Source organism: Phaethon lepturus, unplaced genomic scaffold (genome assembly GCF_000687285.1).
Source record: "Phaethon lepturus isolate BGI_N335 unplaced genomic scaffold, ASM68728v1 scaffold8883, whole genome shotgun sequence".
NCBI classification, from domain to species: domain Eukaryota; kingdom Metazoa; phylum Chordata; class Aves; order Phaethontiformes; family Phaethontidae; genus Phaethon; species Phaethon lepturus.
This window is the reverse complement of record NW_010528349.1, coordinates 26,135-48,534: the sequence shown is the minus strand read 5'-3', so window position 1 is coordinate 48,534 and position 22,400 is coordinate 26,135. Positions and strand designations below refer to the sequence as shown.

The window sequence follows — 22,400 nt, the reverse complement described above, 5'->3', positions numbered from 1 at the left end:
GAACAGAGACCAACTACAAAAATTTGTACAGTATTTGATCACAGTCCACCACACAGAAGTTTTGCCAACTGCTCAAAAATTAGCAGATGAAATTCTTTCTCAGAATTCAGAAATCAATCAAGTCCACGGTAAGTTTGTTCTTCCTTTTGCTTCATTCCCCCTTTGGTTTTGAGCTTTTTTGTGGCATACAGGAGTGTGACCTGCTGAGGTCTCTTCCAACCTGAATTTTTCTGTGATTCCATGGTATTTACTAAAGAGGATTCTGTTACTGAACCTTTGCTTTAAGGTGTTTAGAAAGCAGTGCTTTTTGGAACAGAGAAAAGAATTCATAAGCAATGAGCTTGATGTGTCCAGCACTAATAGGTGGCCTTGTCTGCTTCACGCTTGTATTTTCCAGCTATGAAAAACTGAGTAGTGGTGTTCTTTGTGTAGCCACATTGCTTAAAGGAACTATCTTACCAACTTACCAGTGGCATCTTTTTGTTATTTTGTTCTTTTTAAATTAATCTTCTGATATTTTGATTATAAAATTTTGTTATAAAAGCAATAAGGTGTTACTGGTTTTTTCATTCATTTAAATATACTGTTATCGTCCTTTGGGATTTGGTTTCTGTACGAAGTCAGGAGGAATACAAAACCTGTATTTCAAGGCCTTTTTTCCCATTAGTGCTACAGCAGCCTCTAGCATCAGCAAAGGTGTTGATCTTTCCTGCGCTTTCTGCTGCACATGGTTTTAATGTCTCTGTTTCTTGTACTGAACATCTTATGCTTGTTAAAGGGTGCTGGGTGTGACTTGAGGCTTCTGAGGTGGCTTTTCTATGGACACTGCTGAACTGAAAGCTCACTGAACTGAAAGCTCATTGTAATTGTGGGTTTGAGGTGACCCTGTTAATGTGTTCCTGTGAGGTCACCTGGTAGAAATGTCCTTTATGGTGACCACAGCTGCAAACATAAGGGCACCTTAGAAGGGAAGAATAAGCTATCTAAATGTCTTAAAATATCTTTTTTTGTTGTTTGTTCACTGGCAGGAGCAGTTCTTGTGTGTTAGATATTTAAGAGGAATGACCATGATTCCAAGGAATTTGCAATGCAAACAAAACCAAGCTGCTTAGTATTCAAGAAAGAAAAATGCATGCATGTTAAATACAATGTAGGCAGAACAAAAGAAGATAGTCTTTCCAATAACAGGACTCATCTGCAGCCTAGCCCCTGTCCTTAGGATGCAGTGACCCTGGCAGGTCCAGGCAGGTGATGCTGAAGGTGAATTTCAGGAGCAGTGCTCTTTTTTGGCCTTTTTTGCTAAGGGGATGTGTCCAGAGGCAAGGCAGTTGCTCTGGTTGTTATGGTGCATAATGAGAAGGTAATTGACAGAGCTGCCTGGTGATGGTGGAAAGAAAGGGAAGCTAAAGCAGATGTAAGACATTAAGCAATAGACAAAGATGCTTGGATGTTGTAAACTGAAGGCATGTGCCGCATGAGAGTTGGTAATATGAGGCCTGAACGTAAAGAATTAAGGGGAAGGAGGAGTTATGTTGAGTATGAGAGTGGCACAGAAGATTCAGTCAACAGTGATTAGAAAAAGGGAAGGCAGGGTGGGAAAGGAAGAAGAGATGATGGCTATTGTGGCTGTATTATATATGTGCTATAGCTAATGTAAGAGAAATGACAAGCTGTTGTACAGAGTGCTTAAACTTGATCAACATTAAATCTGTAATTATACTAATTATAGGCATGGTAGCTTTGTCAGCTATTTTCTTATTGTCAAAATATCTCATTACTCATTAGTAATTAAAGTATTTTTAGAGGTACGTTTGATGTTCTATATCACAGCCCAAATAGCAAATAGAATAGGAAACGGAAAACTAAGATGATGATCAATTATGAAATTTCACAATGAATTTGAGTAGTTTAAAATTATCCACAAAACTAAAAGACTTCTTACACATGTTGCTGTTTCCATAGTAAATGAGATTGTAGTATGTCTTTATTGACTGTTGGTATTTCTTAATAAAATGCCAAAAACTGAAGTAGAAAATCCAGGCAGCATAAGAAAATAAACTACTATTACCAAAGAAAGCTGGGTTACAAAAGAGGATCTATAGTCTCCTGCTTTTCTCCTCAGACTCCCTTAAAACTATGGTCTAATTTTTTTTTTTAATATGTTTACAATGTTAAAAAATGACAAGATTCTTTTAAGGAAAAAGTTCCTCTGATAACATTGCAAGTAAATGTTCTTCTGCGATTCACACTATAATTCTGTGATTTTGATCTTTAATCAAATTCCCTAAATAATAAGTTAACCAAAAGAAATCTATGGAAAATAACCAACAGAAAAGTATCTCTAGAGGTTTTGATAGCATAGGCTGGTGAGCATAAGATCACCATTTACTCCATCATATCTCCTGAGCTGCAGATGTTCAGTTTGTAATACAAAATTGTTTTGTAGACTTGTCTTGCTTTGAACAGTTTAACCTCACTAAACTAGTATTTGAAGAGGAATTATACTGAACCCTGCTTGAAGCACAGGTAAGTAAGAGGAAAAACTCACAAAAACTGTCTTACAAAAGTAAGAGGAGACCTGGCACAGAAATGCCAGAAACAGCTTTGATTAAAGGGAAGTCCTGAATCTGGAGTTAGATGAGGAAATTCTTCTCAATCTTACCAAGAGGTGTTTTAATTTCAGGGTTGTTTTATAAAAAATTTCAAATATTTTAATTTTTTTATCTTATGGTGGCTGTACTAGTTCTAGTTTTCATTTATTTCCAGCAATAGGCAAAAGAAATCAACGATTGAATACTATTTATTCATACATAAGAATGATCTGGAACTTTGAAGAGCTCTGACCACAGCGGTCTTGTTGACTTGCTTATGAGCTGCTAGGGAGACGGAACAACTCTGCAGTACTTCCCTTTCATGAAAGGTGAATTGGATAATTGTTCATTTGCTCAAAATTCTGTCTTATGCAGCATTTGATGACTTGCTTTGGCTAATTTCTTTGTGAAGGAGGTTACTGGGGAAACTAGTGAAGGGACTTACACTTATGACAAGGGTTTTGAAATGACAGATCTTTTTGCGCTCCTCAGATACAAATGGTGCAATATCCTTTCTTCATCACTGAGCATCACTGCAGTAAAAAATAAGGGAATGCTGTTAGAAGCACAAGAATTGTCTATTCACAAACTTCTTCAGGAGAGGGGAATGATGTATTTGCAATCCCTGTCTGTATTTGCCATGCTAATTTTCACTTGGTGCTGATAACATTACAAGAGTGTTTTGCATGTTTTTAGAGCACAAAAGCACCTCTTACATGTGAGAAGACTTGTGGTGTTCTGATTTTCTCATGTGACACTGTTACAGATGTGCATGTTCCTGATTTCAAAACTGGCAATCTGTGGGGTCTAATCTTCTGTACTGAAGGCAACTGTAGGTGTTCATACTGATAACTTGACATCTGTGCTGTGTAACTGTTGGCTTCACACAGGGTTTCAGTTTGGGGTTGCTGACTCGGGAAGCTGGATGTAGATTTGGAGCCTGCTTAGCTGAGGCTTTTTTCCTTCCTATTAATTTTTGTACCACAGTAGCAGAGGAAGCTGGCAGGTGTGTAAGGCTAGGAAGAGAACAATCAGGATGATGGATTATCAGGCAGGTTTGTCATCTTGGATCTGACTTTTCTTAGGTATGAAACTTCAACTTAAATTGGTTGGAAATTCAAACTATCTTCCTGAGAATTTGAGAGGAAATAGGAAAGTAACTGTGGGGGGTGAGTGGGGGAGGTCTGTTTGCATATTAATCTCATATTAGCATTGATTTTTTTATTATGTGCATAGTGAAAAGGGTCTGCCTTTTATTGGTATAAGGACAGCCTAACAAGCCAATTGAGTTTTTAAATTAAGCTCTTAAGCTGTGCTGTTTCTTTCCCAAGTGTCTAGTGCTGCTGTTGCAATCTCTGTTCTTGGAAGAATTATATGGATTTCTCCAGACTTCTTCCCGTTCTTTGATTCTCTGACTCAGGATACAAGTCACTTGCCAGTACAAAACCACATGCAGAACTGAAATTTAGGAGGGAGGACCTGGTAGAAGGTGGTTTAAGTACATTTGTCTTCTCAGAAGCAGAGGTACCTGGGTAGTTGTTTCTGTGTTTGTCCAGGCAGATCTAGGTACGTTCGCTGCAAACACTAATCTGTAGCGCATATTAGAGGTGCCAGTGGAGGCCATCAAGAAGGAAACATCTATCAAAAAAATTGCTTTAGAAGAAAATTTAGGGTATCTAGTGCTGTTCCTGTATATTGCAAGTTCCAAAGGGCAATCCGGAGGTACAGGTGAATATGCATTGATATGAACTTAGTGTATTTAACTGAGATGATGGGGATTTTAGTGGAAAATTGTAGGGTAAGATAGGGCTGAACTACAGAAATCAATGTATTGCCAATCTACTAGAAAAAGGAACACTTAATGTTAAAGAAGATACAGTATTTTAAAAATAATGGAATCTTTCGTATGGCCCTGCTTAAACTGGGAAAATTGAGAGACTAGTTGCAAAAGAAGAATGTAGGAAATGGCAGGTGAGTTTTCTTTCAAGAAGGATGCAACTGAAGTGCTCCAATGCTTAGTATGAGAATTGTTTAGTGAATCAGATTTCTAGAGAAACTTCAGAAACCCAAGTAGAAGTAAATGAGTGGTACAGTGTAAAATAAAATGAAAGATTGATAGCTGCAAAATAACATGAAAAAATAATGTATGTAATTCATATTTTTGGGAAACTTCTTTGGATACATTAAATATTAAAATAAAACTTGTTATATAGAAAATAAAGAGTGAGATTTTGTTTTGAGACATGTTTTGAGGAAAAAAATAATATAATGCATTTTAGTCTGTACTGATAAGGAGGTTCTTTTATCTGCCACACAAGTAGACTTTGAAACTTACTGTTATATAAGCTTATTGCCATATGATGCTGTATTTCTATATAATGCTATATAATGTTTGTGAGACCTGGATTTTAGCAGGGGAGGTTATATATTGTCAGCAGGTAAGTTTGGGTGTTTTGCTGGAGGTGCAGATGGAAGGGAAAGAATTTTTTGGAAGTTAAAAACTTTTTGGGGGTTTGTTAACTTTCCTCAGCAACTTAGCATAGCCTGTCCTGTCTTCATATTTTCTGTTAGCACTGGCTGCTTCACAGCATTCACAGCAGTTGCTGTTTTTCTTTCACACTATGTGCTGCTGAACAGGTGTTGTATTCCACCCAAGAGTTCTGAAATTAAGTACAAGATGAAGTGACTTATGTCTAAACTTTGAATCATTTGGAGAATCAAAGGCATAACAACATTTTTGAATCATTAATTTTATGATCTTTGGTTTTATGTAATTGTTGCCTACAATAATGCTGAGCATACTAAGTTCATAAAATCAGTTACTCTTCTGTTGTGAATCAGTGTACAGCAGTATTGGTTTCTAGCTGGGACCATTCAATCTTTGCATAGTACTGAGCAATTCATGCTTTTTATTTGTAATAATTTTTCCCTATCTTCTCCTTAGTGATGCTGTGGGATGACATTTAATAAAATTTAACTGATCTACAGTTCATTTGCATACTTAAGATTTTTATAAAATTATGTTCAAAAAAGTTTTGGTATGTCTGTGAGTGAGTAATTTGGCATGGTTTCATTTGAAGACAACAACTCTTGCGATACTTCAGAAATAAGAATCAGGGAAGCAGTTTGCCTTATAGACTACTTACTGTTGTTTTAACGAAATTTCACTGTTGATGTGCACCTGAGTAGTTTGCAATGTAGGCAATCCTCATCCTGATTTAGTCAGTGCTTCTTGCTTTGCTTCTGCTTACTTTTCAAGGTCAAGTTCTCCATATACAACATCAGTTCTTGAATGTGGTTGCTCATTTTGAAAGCAGTTGCTCTTAAAAGTGCTGTGTAAAAGATCAAAGTGCTTATTTTTTTAAATGCTTCTGCTTCTTAGAACTTCAGTCTTGATTATATTTAACTTGTTACCTGCTATGACCATAAATATAAAAGGCTATTACCCTGTTTTCAAATTTTACTTGGGTGTTCAGTGTTACAAACAGTTCTGCACAATATTTCTGCTTTGATTGCTAAGATTGCAATTTAGTAATTTTAGTAAAAGAGCATGAGTAAGTATGTCTGTATCTATATACCAAGTATAATTAATTTATTTATTGTATTTAACTGTAGATACATGATGTAAAACATATTTCAAAGACCAGTCATGACAGAAGTTAAAAAAAGACAGAGGTTGGAGGGAGGGAGATTAATGTTAGTGTCTATGAACTGACACAGTTTAATTACAGGTTTTAATATTTAGTATAATTATACAGTGCTTTTCACTTTCATAGTTCAAATGTAAACCAATTTATCCTCATGACACCCCTCTAAAGCATGTAAGTAGTACTTATCCCCAGTTTACAAGTGCGGAATGTGATTCAGTCTTGGTACCAAACTGCACTGCAGAGATCAAATTCAGGGCTGCCCATGTTCCTCTCCGCAGCGCAGCTGTCCATCTGCCAAAGCCTTGCAGTGCCCATTTGGGGCTGCACTGCACCCTGAGCAAAGCCATCACCTTTGGGTTGAACCTTCAGCTCTGTCTGGTGTTGAGCCTGAGCCTTCCTGCTGGCTGTTGCTAGGACTTTATCTCGCAGCTCCTAAGTCAGTTCCCTCCTGTTGCTTGTTCATGTAGTTTCTTATCTCCTTGCCTGGTCCCATGTCTTCAGAAGAAAAGTGGCAGTGCAGAAATCCTGTCCATTCCCCAAGAGTGATCTGTGTTTAAGTGGGAGAGGAAGCAGGCTAGATCAATCGGTGTTCACCTGACTCTAAGTTAAATGTAGTGATCTTGAAAAGTGCCTGGTTGTGAGACATGGAGATGGTCCTGTCTCGACCCCAAGAGTGATGGGAGCAGTGGAAGCTGAGGCTTCCCCAGCAGAACCACTAAGATGCCTGGCTCCTGCTGTGGTGGGAAGGTGGTTTGGACTCATGCCTAATCAGACACACCATCTCCATGCATTGTTAGTCCATTGTTACTGCTGAAGACTGCCAGTGGTGTTGAAAGATCAGTCAATTACAGCTGGTGCCGGTTGCATATATACTGAAACTTCTTTATACAACCTGATTAAAAATTTTGATCATATTAAGTACAGCCTATATAAGACCTTGTAAGGAAAAGTTGCTCCAAGTCAAACCTATCTGTAGTATTGTGCTGAACAGCATCGTAGAGCTCAGACCCTCAGCTTTGTGTCTTCAGCTTTTATGGTCTTCTAGCCTATGGCATGAAAATAATGCTGGTGTAAGTATAGTGATGCTAAGCCCTTGGGGACGGTATATTTGGGATCATGCTGGGAGAAGAGGCCTTGGTGGTGGCTGTGCTGCTGGCCTGGGGCAGTGAGTGGCCTTGTTACTGTAAAGGAACCCTGTTGTTAAAGAAACCGTGGTAGCTGTGTTGAAATTTAACCTTCTAGCACAAGCTGACTGATGAGCTTTTGATAAAATGTAAACAGTTATGGAAGGAATTTTTGTTTTCTCCCTAAATAGGAAAGCTTAGCTGAGGAATCTTGGGCTATTATTAATTCAATTTAAAAGTAGCCATACCAAGATTATTTAAAAATAAATTTCCATTGAGGTGAGAGATAAATACAAGTGTATTTTGTATATTGGTGCTTTTATATAGTTCTTTTTCACAGGTCTTTCCTCTGTGTTTTAGAGCAATGAAATATTTAAACTATTTGCAAGGTGATGCTGGCAACCTGGGTCTGCAACAGCTGCACTGCTTGTTCTTGTGTGGCTTGATTTCCTTTTTATCTTGATCTATGCAACTGAAGACTGATCAGTATGTGTTTCGTGTAGCTGACTGAATTAAAAGCCCCTTAAAACTAACATACTAACGATGGAAGGACTCACAGAAGAGGAGGTTTTTTCATTCGTTGTTTTTTGTACCGTCTTGGGCTTGATTCCTGTCTTCTGAGACACTGTTACGGTTCCTGTGGAAGGCAGGAGAGTTCATTCACATCTTCAAAGACACAATTTCTTATTTTTGTATATATATGTGTGTGTATGTGTGTATTTACAGCGGTGGAGTGTTCCCAGCTGTAGGCTCTGAAATTAGAGTCAGTTCTGGAAGTTGCTGAGCTGGAAGATTTTTTTTTTTTTCTCTTGGGAACTAGTAGACAAGACATTCCTCTGGCTCTTTAAATCTTCTGGTTGTATTTTCATTGAATAAAAATTCCAGCATACCCTGTGAACACTTAAAAGCTTCACCTACATGGCAGAGCTGCAATTGTGACATGAGGGCTTGAATCAACAGAATCAATGTTTAATTCCTGTGCAGCTGAAGATTTGTATCTATCTTTGCTTTTCATAGTTCTCAGGACTTCTTTTGAAAAAGCAGGTTTTTATAAATCTGACTATGTAATTTTCCTTACCTGTCAGTTTGCTTTTTTTTTGGCTACAGAGATTAACATGGACTGATTTAAAAGTGGTAGGTTGTTGTGTAACATGATTCAGTTTCTAACATCTTCTCAAAACCTAATGGAGGTAGAGATTATGCAGTTGTGAAAAGCCCAAAATCAGTATGTCAAGTTAACTTGATTCTTGGGCATGCTTAAAATACCTTACAACTGGTGTGGTAATACCTTACAACTGATAGGATAATGCACTACCTTGAGTTGTTTCCCTGACAGTCTAGATAAGTGCTTTTCAGCCTTTTCAGTTTGAATACTTTAAAAAAAAAAATGCAGTGTAGGTGCAGCCTTCTTCAGAAAAATATATGTTGCTAGCTGGTGCAAGAACTTGTTTTAGTTAATTTTGTTAGCTTTTTTAGAGGCCACCAGTGGAAAATCACTGATCTCAACCGCAAAATTTGAGTTAGAGCAGACTGTGGCCAAAGCACTGCCTGATGTAAATCTAGTCACTTCAGTTCACATTAGGCTAATTCAGGTAGAGTTGCTCTGTGCCAATGACAGTGCCTGTATAAAAATGGTCCTTTGGAAGCACCACAGTCTTACACAGTTGTAACCCTTATTTCTGATGGAAATGCCTATAGTGCTTTAAGACTTTGGAATTGTTTGGGGATTTTTTTTACTCTTTGTTTAGCTTTGCAGAGCCGTCACAGCTCAGAGGCACCGAGGTGATGATTTTCCTCATGTTCATCAATAGCAGCGCTCACTAGCAGTCACTTAAACCTGAGCAAGATTGCTGAAGGTACAGGAATTACACAGGTGTTTTGGGGAGAGTGGTTTTAACATCACAGTTGTAGAAATACTATGCAAAATCTAATTTTCCTTGTAAAAGAATTTTCCTTGTAAAAATATTCTAGTATAGCTGCTGAGATGGGAAGAAAAAAACCTCACCTTGATTTTAATGTTTTGCTATAAAATATTATTTATTTAAATACCTTTTCATAGGCTGTAATTTCTAAGTATTTAAGACTACTGAGGAGAAGTTTAAGTCTGTTTTAAAGAATGTTTAGATTAAAGCCAAGACATCCAAAACGGGACAAAACACAAATCCAAAAACCTCTGCAGTAGTCCTCTACCCTGGACCCATGAATCTCTCTTCTTTCTATAGAACATAATGATTTCTTTTCTTGCTGTTTGCAGGTGCTCCTGACCCAACAGCGGGTGCTAGCATAGATGATGAAAACTGCTGGCATTTGGATGAGGAGCAGGTCCAAGAACAGGTTAAACTCTTCCTTTCCCAGGGCGGATACCATGGATCAGGGAAGCAGCTCAATTTGCTTTTTGCAAAGGTGTGTTGAGTACTCTAAACCTTCCCTTTTTTAACCCCCATTCCCCAAGCCAGTCTGTACTTGTTCGAATCTTACTCAAAGTCTTGTTGTTCTAAAACAAGGCAAAGCCTTGGGAACATATTGGCAACTTAATAATGAGTTGTATAGCAATGGCCTGCAATCTGATGTGTCATGAGATCAGTTTAACAATATGAAGTGACATTTCAGCCATCTGCAGTTTTGCTGTTCTCTTCCTTCCCACCCCCAAAATGTTGGAGGAACCTCTAGAAATTAGTCTCGCAGCAGTCTGCAGTACATTGCAATTGTGGATTACTTATGGAAGAAGAGTCTTTGAAGAATTGCAATGGGATATTGAAACCAAAAATTGTTAAAATTGGGAACCAGACTATTTTCTTTTCTACTTAAATTTCACATCACATATATGAATTACATTTCATACGTAGGAGGTAGAATATTTAACACTGCAGAATATTGTCTGTACTGTGATTTCTTTTTTTTGTCATGTTTGTATTAAAAGACTCGTTTCCTAGGTGCGAGAGATGCTAAAGATGAGGGATTCAAATGGAGCTCGCATGTTGACATTGATAACAGAACAGTTCATGGCTGACCCTCGTCTGGCGCTTTGGAGACAACAAGGAACTGCAATGACTGACAAATATAGGCAGCTCTGGGATGAACTGGGTAAATGCACAGACTTCAAAATCATTTAGGTGTTCATATGTATAATGAAGAAACAATTACATTGGGGTGGAGAGAAACTTTATTGTGGTACTAAGTAAAGCAGGTTAGTGTTTTCTGCAGTATTGCTTATTCAGTTAAGGTTAGATGAAATTGAATTTCTGATCTACAGCATGAGATAATTGCAGTTGGAGGAGAGGAAGCAGGGTATGAAACAAGTACAACTGCAACAGGTTATAAGTACCTGAGCATCTAAAAGAAACAAGCAAAAAGTGGTACACAACTGAGGGTAAGTATATAAGCCACTAGTGCTAAACTGGAAAGGTTAAGGAAAAAATCAATTCATAACTAGAAAGAAATAGAAGGAAAAAGAGAAGATTCATTAAGAGTAGGAGAAGAGAGCAACAAAGAAAAATAGAAGTCCAATACTGAGCAGGAAAGGAGATAAATAACACAGGGCTAAGACAATTAACCTTGCTTTACAGGAAAGGTCCGTTGTGACCAGATACATGACTTAGTTGTGCAATGGAGAGAGGAACACAGGCCGAAATGGGAAAGGAGTATTTAAACTGGTAAGGTCTGAGGAATGCTTTAAAGCATTCAAGAAACTCGCTAATACAGTTTTGAACTACTGCTTCAGAACTACTCAAAATCTATAGGAATTTGTCATAGGGAGGGGAAACTCAAAACAACTTGAACATAAATGTCACCAGTATTTTAAAGGTGGGTAGGTGACTGAAAAGAATATTAAGTAACCACAAGCATTGCTTTCCTAGGTGTAAGGTACTGGAACAAACTATTAACCTGTTGGTGTGTAGAAGGTAAAAGCAATAAAAGACAACATAAATTATTTAAAATACTATGGTAAATCTAATTTGTTTCTCTAAAAGATAATTCACTGAGTGTATGAGTGAAGGGATTAATGTATGTATCATCCTTAGTAAGGTTTTGGATGCTGTCTTGGAGGCTTTCTGAAAGCAAGCTGAAGACATGCAACCTAAATGGAATTGTCTTGTGGTTCATGGAACTGAGTTGTTAGTTACCTGTGCTCTCACTCAATCTGGAAAGACACTTCAAGTCTAGACTTAAAGGTGTCAGTCTTGAGATGTGTTCTGGTCAATATTGCTGTGCCTGACTTATGTGGCATGGAACGTATAAATAAATAACAAAAAATCAAACAAAAAACCTTACAGATGATCCCCAATGGGATAGCATGTAAACACTACAGAGAAGAGAACCAAAGTCAATAATACTCTTGATAGATTTTAAATCAAAAATCATGTGAAATGACATTAAATCCAAGCAAGAATAACATGCTTCATATGCTTCATTTAGAAAGGAAGTGTCAAATGCAAAACTTAAGTTTTCCACTGTTAAAACGTTAAAGACGACCATGATTGATTGCATGTTGACTGGTGGGGCAAAGACTGGATTTAACCTGCTTGGCGTAAACTATATTCAGTCTAAATGAAGCATTAGCACTAGCTATCTAGCTGAGATTACAGACCTCTGTGGTGGAAAGCCTTAATGTCAGAGCAGGCAAGCTCTGTCAGAGAGTGTAGGTATAACTACTTGTCTTCAGCTGTAATCCTTTTAGTATGTAATTTTTATGATGCCTTGGCTTTTTGGGGAATAACAATTTTTGCCAAGCGGGGCACATGCTTAGCTGGGCATGTTCACAGCGAAATTGTATCCCACCATACTGAAAACTGGAGGGTCTCATGCTTCATTGCTTATGTGGGTTGAGCTGGTAGGTGGTGGGAGAGTCAGAAATGTGTTCTCCATCTGTTCCCTGTAGCAGTCATACCACATGCTGCCAATAAACATAAAAGGTTTGGTTATATTTTCTTAATGGCTCCTCTTCTTGTTTCATCAGTTTCATATTAATGTCATTTTCTTGACAGCACCTGTCTGAAGGTAGAGGAAGTGGAATCTCTCTGCCTGCAGCATTGAATAAGTAATATTTTAGATTAATTGAATTGATTGGCTTACCTCCATTTAATCAAAATTGTAAATGTCACTCCCAAAAAGCTGTGGTGCAACCTCCAGCCTCACCGCTACCTCAGCTGCTGTATTTGCAATCTGAGGCAAACCCTGTTGTTTCAGTCCTCTGCTGCCTCTAACAATATCAAAATATGTTGATCGTGTACTGTGGTTTCAATTGCAAATACATTTCAAGGAGTTCAGGTGTGCAGTAGGCTACGGGCAGAACTTAAATTGCTTCTTCCCCTCCAGCTTGTGTTTATTTTGCTAAACTGTCCCATTTCTTCCCCACACCAGTAGAATTCCTTCCACCGGTGCTTGGGCAAGTTACCTCAAAATTGCTGTTAAATGGATGAATCTCTCTAGCTTGACTCCTATCTTGTGTGAAAGTTACAAGCTGCTGTCATGTTTTTGCTAGGATTTTTCACTCAAAATTAAACAACATCCCTTTTTCCAGGTGAAATGTGCATCTTTAAAACAAAATGTGAACATGCAAAAGTTGAAGGAGATTTTAGGTGTGACCAGAGTTACAACAGCAAGCTGCAGAAGGAAGAGCAGAGTGGCCCTGGCAACATGATCTGTCAGACACTGGGTTTAAGGGGGTGATGTTATCATTATGTTCTAAAATAATGTTGAATTCCTCTCTTGTCATCTTCTAGGATGTCAGAGAACTAAAATATCAATAAAGGGAGTGAGACAGGCCTTTGTATACTTAACTTTTTGAATTATCTTGTTCAGAGTAATCTGGGAGTGGCATACATTTATGTCTTAAATGAGATCAGAGATTAAACTTCTGTTAATTTCACAGGTAGCAATTTGTCATTGTAGTTACGGAGATTTTTAGGACATTTAAAAGTATGTAAATATAGACTCTGCTTAATAAAGGCTTGCTTGCTTGTCCTGGTATGCTGTCTGCCAACTGCTAGGCATATGGCCACTCTGTCAGCTCCATCTTGGCATAGGTTTTTAAGCATACTTACGTAACTTCAGCTTTGCTCCTTGACTGGGTCACTTGAGCCTTTCATTAGAATTTAGCTGATGCTTCCTGCCTGGCGTTGAGCATTAGCAAAGGTACTGGAAGGACATACTGGGCTCTGATCAGAGTTCCTGCTGAAGTTTGTGGTAAATTGTTGACTTCTGTAGAAGTCAGATTGGGTTTGAATGTTTAAAGGTGCTGATTTAAAAACAATAACAAAACCTCCCAAAAATCCAAACCCAGAAATACTTCACATCGCAGTATGAACCTGGCGATTTTCTAATACAAAGTCCTAATTCCATAAGCAATTTACGATTCAGAAGCCTCAAGTTAACAAAAAAGCCTTATGCATAACTAGCTAGTTGTTTTTTTAAAGCCTTTAGATAAGGAGGAAGAATATAATAATTATGCTCAGCACATTCCCCTGTTGTACATCAAAGAATATGTTGAGCTAACTGCTACTTATGGAACTCCAAAGGTGTAGTGTTGGAAAGATCAAGATTACAGGTCAAAGCTATAAGGCTTGCTCATATACTTCTCATACTAGAAGAATTTAGATGTAACTTCAGTGATGCACTGGTGAACACTTCCAACTTGCCACAGTAATACATGAATGTGCTTTCTAGAGTTTAGAGCAGAGTTGGAATTCTTCATGTTGTTGCTGTTTAAATGGTGTCTCAGTAGGTAAATTTCACATGCTGATCTTTAAGTATTTAACTCTTGGTGACTATGGTTGAAGAGTTCAGAATCATTAATTATCTGAAGCCCCTTGGTTTGCTTTTTTAATTAAATTGCATTGGTAAAATGGGGGGCTGTGGAAATGCACAGTAAATATCTGCTGATGCCTGTTGAGCTGAGATCTCTGTTTTGAAGAAAAGGTCAGTTAACCCTCTTTGTAGTCTGAGAGGGAAAAAATGGACCATGCAATCTTACTACAGCAGTAATTTGTTAAAATTCATCCATGAAAAATTAAGTACAATTTGCTTGTTCTCTACAAAAGTGAAAAGATTTCCTTAAAAAAAGGGGCAGATTTGACTTTGTACCCCAGCCCAGTGATCATGATGGCTGCGAGGCTCTGCTTTGGAATTAAATGTTGAGCACTGCCAGATGCCAGACATAGGGAAGAGGCTGAGTTTTGTCAGCAAATGGGATCTGCAAGTTAATTGGTGTTTTCTGCAGGCTTCTGGCTGTGAAATGAAATTGGAAGCCCTTTAGCCACATGGATAATACAGGACCTGAATACAAATGTCACATGTCACCATCAGGGCCCACTGTGAAACAATAGTGTTCCCACTCGAACACTGCACCATTACAGATCATTTAAATATGGGGATTACATTTAAACTAAAAGCCCCATTTGCCTTTTACTGCAATTTAAATGTCCTCTTAGCAAAAGCTAAGTGACAAATTAAATGAAAAAAGTGCCCACATTTTTTAAAGCTGTAATGCAAAACAACCTTTTATTGCTTCTCATGTGCCACGAATGAATCATTATACTTGTCAACCCTAAACCAAGCCATAATTGGAGCAGCTACTGTTATCAAAGCGGGCCTGCTCTTGTGACAGCTTAATAAAGCTGAAACTGTTAAATTAAATCCCAGATGCTTAATCTGATGAAAGCAGTCAAGTAGAAGAATCTAAGACAAGTATCTTCTGCTTGGTGGCATGATGGAGCCCAACAGCTTGTCAACATGTAGATTACAGGATCAGATGTTTTTTGGTGAACTACTGTTTTCAGTGTCTTTATATCCTCATGCTTGCCTTCGTGGTGAAGAAACTTCACATAATTTGCATGTTTCAAAACAAACATTTCTGGTAGACTCCCTCCATTTTGATATTTAGGAACTGTTTAAGGGGGAGAAGAGCTGTTTTTTTTAAAGTCAAGGATTAGTTTCTTCTGGAACAAAAATATGACCACTGGGTTGTTGGGAAGAAGGTGTGTCCAAAGAATACTTGGAAGGCATGGAAGTGGATAAAATTGGCGAATGTCTTTTGGGTTTACATCATGCTGATCCTGGTCTCAATTGGTCCTCTCATTTTATGATGTTGAGGATAACTTAAAAGGTGTTCTGTACTTCAGCTGGGTAGTCTCCACATCTTAATGCATGAGCTTCTGCTGTCTACATGAACCACTTGTTGGTGTCTAAAGTCTTAAAGTGTAGGAACCTCTCATGATATTGCCATGAGCTTCGTTCATGGGATAAAGCTTTCCTGGGTGACATCCTTAGAGTCTTTTCTGTTATGCATACTAAATGGGTTGTTGTCATAAAGGTATTGCCTGAGCGGAGTAACATGTCTTTGCCTTAGTAGCTCTAGTAGTTTTAGTAGTTTTTCACTGGCATGTAGCCCTGTTGTGGGCTGCTTTTTGAATGTTGGAATGCCTTACGGTCTACCTTGAGTTCACATTTGCTGATATTTTGGCCACTTTCTGCATTAGATTATATGTTTTTTTATTGAAATTTAAAACTAAAATACCATTTTACATGTTCATGTCATGTAGAGAAATAGTACAATATATTTCCTGAAGGATTATGCCTAAATTTTTAGTAGTAACACTTTGCTCCTCATCTAAAACTTAATTCTAAATGTTGAGTTTAGGCAAGGAATCATTGTAGATTAATTAAGAGAGATTTAATTACCATTTTTCCATGAGCAAACTAATGATTGAGTGTTAAATAATGCTTTTTTTCATTTGGAAATCACTCTGAATTTTTCTGATAAAAGTTTATATTCATCTCTAGAAAATACCTGGTTAGATTCTTTTAACCTTAACTCAATGAAGCTATTCTCAATCTATATTTCTATCTCAGGCATTCCTTCCCTTTGCAATTAGAGACAAACTTGTATGAATGGGACATGCCAGTTGTTCTAAACAGATTATCTCTGCTTAGTATTTAAGTGGAGGGGAAAAAAGGACAAAAGCAGCTAGGTTTGTTGCCAGTATGCCCCTAGAGAAATTCCTTCCTGCTACCAGATTTGATGACTACTCCACTGCTGCCATGAAAAAGAATCACTAAAGCTAAGCATTCATTACAGTTGTTGTGCTCCATTACCATTTTTTCTGGAGCTGCATACTTCATGTAATACCTTTTTAGGATCAGCTATGCACTAGAAACATTCACTTTTCCTCATATTTTGTGGTATTTCAAAAATGGTACAGCAAGGCTCTAAGTTTCAAATTTGAGTGCCAAGCTTATATTCATATTTTTATGATTTCTTTGAGTATCCCGAGTTCTAATTGCATTAAAACTAATTTTACAGTTTTAAAACTAACTATTCTGCCTTAAAACTAAGGTGAGTACCAGTGCCCTGCACCTGTAGAAATTTGAAGTTAATCTTATTTTCTAAGTTTAGATTAATCAGTTGCACATAGTACATTTCTGGCCTTGAAGTGAAAGTTATAGGAATACCTATGTTTCAAAAGAGGTGGAATGCACCATGCTTCGCACCATTTCCCTTGGTCTTTCATCGTGGGACTTTTAGGCAGAGTGATATCTTACACATAGTTGTGTCTTTAACTGTATTATACCCAGTAGGCTGTCTTTGCTTAACTGATAATCCTTCTCTTACTTTTGTTTACTCTGAGCTGCCATTGTGTTGTTGCCATACAGTTATAAAACATGTGTGCCTTCAGTTCATGCACTTAAGGTTACATCTGCTTTCACAGAATAAGCTGTCAATATGCGTCAGTGTATTTGAATGATTTGTGCTAGTGGAGGCACTAAATTAACTGTACTTCTGAGTTAGCATCACAAGCTAACTTGTGAAGCTAACTTTGCTGCTCTAAGGCCTGATTTATGGAGGACAACTTAAAGAAATTGCTGTCGTGGCTCTGGAGTGTCTTGGTTATTGCTGTCACCTTCATTTCCCCAGTGAATGAATCCAGGCTGCAGTTCTGTGAAGCTGGGTTCTGTCCATCTTCCCTGAGGATGATTTCCTTCCTCCTTCATTATTGGCATGTGCTGTAATGGTATTTGAAATGAGGGTATATAAGACCAGAGTATGACAGTAAGTGGGAGCCATTTTCAAAGAGGGTATTCTTTCCTGTGGCACTTAGCAGATTTGAGGAACAATGGTGAAAGTAATTAACTTTAGTCTATAAGCATAGCTTGAGGGGCTTATCTGTAATGCCATACAGAAAGTTTGGTTTCCATTGAGTTCAATTGGATGGAAGGTACTTTTACAGCAGGAACCAAATTGCTTGAAGTACCCACATTAAAACAGTTTTTGAAGTTTTTATTCCAAAGCTGTTGAACTTATTTACTTATAACTGTCTTAAATTGTTCTGTACTGGATCAGGTACAAAACTCATTGCCACTCTAACTGTGGAATTGTGATTGCAAAGATTAAGGGCAGAATTTTACTATGAGCCCAAGCTGGTGGTTAGTGTTATTTGTTTTTCCTTCCTCTCACTCTTTATTTTTAATACTTCAGTAACATTGAGCTGCCATGTAATTTTCCAGTACCACTTCTAGTAAGTATCAAAAATAGAGAGAAGTAATAGATTTATCGAGAGGAATTATTGAATGTTCACTGATTTCTGAGTTTTATTGTGGTCCAGAAATCTAGCCTTGTGGCATTTTCCAGTTTTCTGACTTGAATGGATACTGGAAAAATAATTGAAAAATTGGGAAAGTAATTTAAAATGAGAGGGTCAAGCATCTCAGTCTACTCAGGTCTGTCAAAGCAAGACAAAGAAATCCTTCATAAGTTAAGACACCTACGTAGACTAAAAAAATGATAGGTAATACACTTCTGCCAAGCAAACAAAAGGTAGCTGAAAATTGTAATTGGAGCCAGACAAATTTAACTAGAAAACTAGAAATAAGCTTAGAATTTTGAGTTTCGGTAGCCAGGCAGTAGGTCAGGTAAACCAAGAGCTGTGCTAGATTCTTGTATTAGATATCTTAATTGAAGTATACTGTTTTTGTAAAAACTCAGCAATCACTTTTGGACTGGAAGACAAAAGTCACTCAGGAAATTTTAGAGTAGGAAGGAATTCAGACTAGACAATCCGAATGTGTTCTTCTGGCCAGTTACAGTGGGTTATTTACATTCTGTGAGCATAGCTGTCGCAATCATGCTTTTTTCTGAACTTCCCACTATGCAAGGGAGTGTTTGCACTTGCTCCACTTTTTTTTTAAATGACAGGTATTTTCATCCCTTTTATGAATAACTTGTTTGATGAACTTCTCACACTTTCCAGTTTTGCATCTTCCTAAAATAATTAACTGAGAGGAATTCACCCATCTCAAGGATAAATTTAAGTAGAGGTAGGTTGGTGTATTTGTAGTTACTAGTCACATTAACTTGTCTCCTGGAAATTGTCAAAGTCTGTGAAAGTAGACTGTGACTGCTGAGAGTGTATTACCAATTAAAATATTTGATGAAATCTGATCTCTATTTTGGGGCAGGAGCACACTTCATTCACCACCTAGAAGTAAATACTGGCAACTACTTAAAAATTTTGAAAAATCATATTAAGATATTCATAAAGGAGTATTTTTGTACTATTTGTGCTAGTATTAGCAATGCTTTTACCTTCAATTGGTTGTTTGTGAACAAAAGAATGAATAGTTTTGTGAATATTGGGGAAGTTAATCAGTGAGATTTGATTTGCACATGCTTTTTATTTTCCTCTGCCTTTGTAGACTAGCAGCCCATGGCTTGCTGCAGTAGTTAGGTTATAGAGTACTATAGGTGCATAGAGGGTCATCTAATAGACATGTGACAGACCTAAGTGCTCTCTTGAGGAAATTGTAGTCTTAGGCTGTGCTACTGCAAATGGCACATTTCAAGCAAATTTCTTACATGAAACCCTTTGGTCAAATGGCAGTGTCTGCAAAGATGCAGCCGTCTTTAAAACAAACTCAAATAGGTGTAACCCAGAACAACAGGCTCATGCAAAATGACACAAGTGCTTGGTTAGTACCTTTTGCCATTGTACTAAAAGTCAAAAACGTAGGAAGACAAGAGCAGGAGTTTTTTGTTACTTGACACGAGATCAGAGCATGTAGTTGGATGGCTTACAACAGAATCTCAGTATGGAAATACCCATTTCCTTTCAGTCAAATACATGTACACCTTTATACCCTTGGAGCAGCAGTATGCAGCAAGAGAGGAAGGGAAATTCAAGGAATTAAGCATCTTTTTTTGTCTATGGGTTATACCTCCACTTCCTATAATGCACATTTAGAGTTTAGTGTGCAGAAGGGCAATGACTCCCTCTTGCTCTCAGTGCTGCAGGTAATCTATTGCATTAATCAGCCAGATAGTGTGAAATGCATGGGGAGTGATTATACTATCATACACAATACAATCAGCATGAAACACTTGTCAAGACCAATATATCAAAGTTTAATTCAGTAAAAGAATGAATTAGAGCAAAATGAAACATTCTGTTCTGCAAGAAACACAGCACCCATAGAAAGTCTTTTTTTCTGAAGGCTGCACAGAGAAACCAGAATGCATTAAGGAATTTTTATGAATAAAATTGCAACTTGGATCCAGCTGAATGCTGAATGTGCTTTTCCTTGGGGTTCTTACTGAGGAGAGAACAGCACTGAAGTGCTTTGCCTATTTTCACTGTTCCATAAAGGCAACTCTTTTATTGGAGCATTCTCCAGTGGGACTTCTGATGATGCTTTGTTCTAATGGAGATCTCTCCATGCCTAGAGGAGGGAGGCTTTCCCAGTCATTCTTGGTGTTCAGGACAAGATACTTGTCCTTCTCGTTGAGAAGCAATAAATACCATACACTACCTTCTTTGAGGTTTCCAAGTGGCTGTCCAGGTGAAACTGTGTATGTGTTTAAAAACCAGATGTAAACCACTTTAAAATCCTTTGCTGACACTTCTACTTTAAAGAGGTCATAGGTTCTGTCTCCTACTATTGTTTCTATTCTGGCTTTTCCAATGGTGGAAAATTATGCTTTTGTAATAGAACTGTTTAGCCTCAAATGGGGCACAGTGGCAAGTGTGCAGCAAGTGCTGAAGCTGATTTGTGTGTTGCACAAAGGGAATGATCCTGATTACCTGGCTCAGTCTTCTTTGAAATCATCAAATGCTATTAAGAGAGCTTATGGGTTTTTATTTTTTAAGAAAGAGATACGCATTAATGGGAAGGCCAAAGAAATGTCACAGTAGATATGCGTCTGTTTCTTGCATACTTTAATTTTGCAAATGAATGGATCGATCTTAAGTATATTAAATGTAAAATTCCAAAGCAAAGGCCAAGTCTCAGCCATTGATTACACAGGTTTTGTAAATGAGGAAATGCTGACCCAAGCTTAGCTACACAGCAGCCCTGACAAGGTAGCATAATATTTCTAGGAAAAGCAGATTTCTTGGGAAGACTAATCAGAGACAAACGATTGTTTGCTGAATCTTCAGTCAACGGTCTGTGTCCTAGCCCCCCACTAAAACTGTTCCCATCACCACCTTCCCATTTACTGGTGCGAGAGTATATTCTGGGGCAAGACATAATGGGATTTATGAAAACGTAGAATGTGTAAGTATTACAACATCTACTTTTACAGAGACTGAGTACTTCTTAATGTTTTTTGATTTGCATATTTAAATCCTAATCAAGTAAAGGCATGCTATCCCTTTCTCCACCATGAATTCAAAGGTGTGGATGTCTGCTGAGAAACACAAAAGTACTGATGTTCCCTTGTATGTACAAGGCAGGCACGCATTGTGTAAAGCAGTGATGTAACCTTTTTTTTTTTTGTGGTGTGAGGCACGGTAAAGATGAATGATAACCATGCATTTTCAAAAGGAAGACTGTCTGAAACCAAAGGCTTGTTTTGGCAAAGCTGGCTTTTTCCAGGTCAAGAGGATTAGTGTTGAATCAAAATAGGCAATCCCTCACTGCAGTATGACAGTTCTAATATTCATTCCCTTGTGAAATTAATATCAAAATGCAGTCACAGCATATGTTATTTTCCAGTTATCTTCTGCGGGGAGAATTTTTGTATATTGGATTGTGATAATTTTGACACTGTGCTCTGAAGAGTTTTGTGCTGGAAAGTCATAGGTCACAGTCAAGGGATCCAAATCAGAACTTTACTTTTGGTTTAGTAGCATGTGGTTTGGGGGGAAGACATGTCAGCCTGATGAGAACCAGTATGAAAAGATACCTGATGGCTGGGGAAAGGGAGACAGGAAGAAAAGAGTGCACTGTTAGAGAGAAAAACAGTAAACACAAACACATTCTCTTTTGTGGTCTTGGAGGGGGGGGCGGGGGGTCCCACTTAATGAGGCATTTGTTCACATTGCAGGTGTCATTGGTGACATCACTAAATCTAGTCAAACAGGTAAACTTGAGAAGACCAGGAATGCATTTTGGGAAAATTCTTTTGAGTATAGACTGTTCCCAACAGCAGTTTCCAGGCTGAAGTTCCTGGAAATGGCTTTAGATAGCTTCCCCACAAATTATAAGTAGCCGTTCTTCATTTTTCATAAGCCTTATCTGTAGTGAGGGGTAAGTGTGATCAGCAGTTTCCCCATATGGGAGCCATTGGGCAGAAAATAGAGCATCTCCTGTTTGAGGGCAATGTAAGCCTTCAAGTTGGTGGTGACATGTAAGGGCCAGCTCAGGGGCGCTTCTCCTGAGCAGCGTGGGAGTGAAATAGGAAGAATATCCTCCAGGCTCCTTACAGTTGGCATGTGGTAAAAATCTGGACACAAGTGAACACTTTACTCAGACTTTTCAGTGCTGGGAGGAGGACAGGAACCAGTGAATGGAAAGAGCCAGAATGGAGCAGATGTCAGGGGAGGGGGAAGGCGCTTAGGGAGCTGGAGGAGTAAGAAGAATGAATACAGGCAAACATGCACAGGCTGGGGAGGTGGTGGGGGGGAATGGCACACAAAAAAACCCCAACCAAAAATCCTAGAAACCCAAATAGGGTGAAGAGTGTGGGGTCATTTGCGTTATGCATCTTTCTCCCAGATGGTAGCCTTCGTGGCACTGCAGGAGCTGAGCCTGAGGCTCTT

The 22,400-nt window shown here is 38.1% G+C and overlaps 1 protein-coding gene across 1 annotated transcript in view; it reads left to right on the top strand.

The window, feature by feature from the left end:
• The window catches only part of LOC104618129 (zinc finger SWIM domain-containing protein 6-like), a gene marked incomplete at its 3' end in the record, with an annotated part of 54,192 nt that overhangs the window by 5,663 nt on the left and 26,129 nt on the right, over nt 1–22,400 (top strand). Inside the window, 3 exon segments of the mRNA XM_010283651.1 lie at nt 1–128; nt 9,620–9,768; nt 10,299–10,449. The exon segment at nt 1–128 is cut by the window's left edge and continues 5 nt beyond it. Of these exon segments, the coding sequence (XP_010281953.1) occupies nt 1–128; nt 9,620–9,768; nt 10,299–10,449 (428 nt within the window).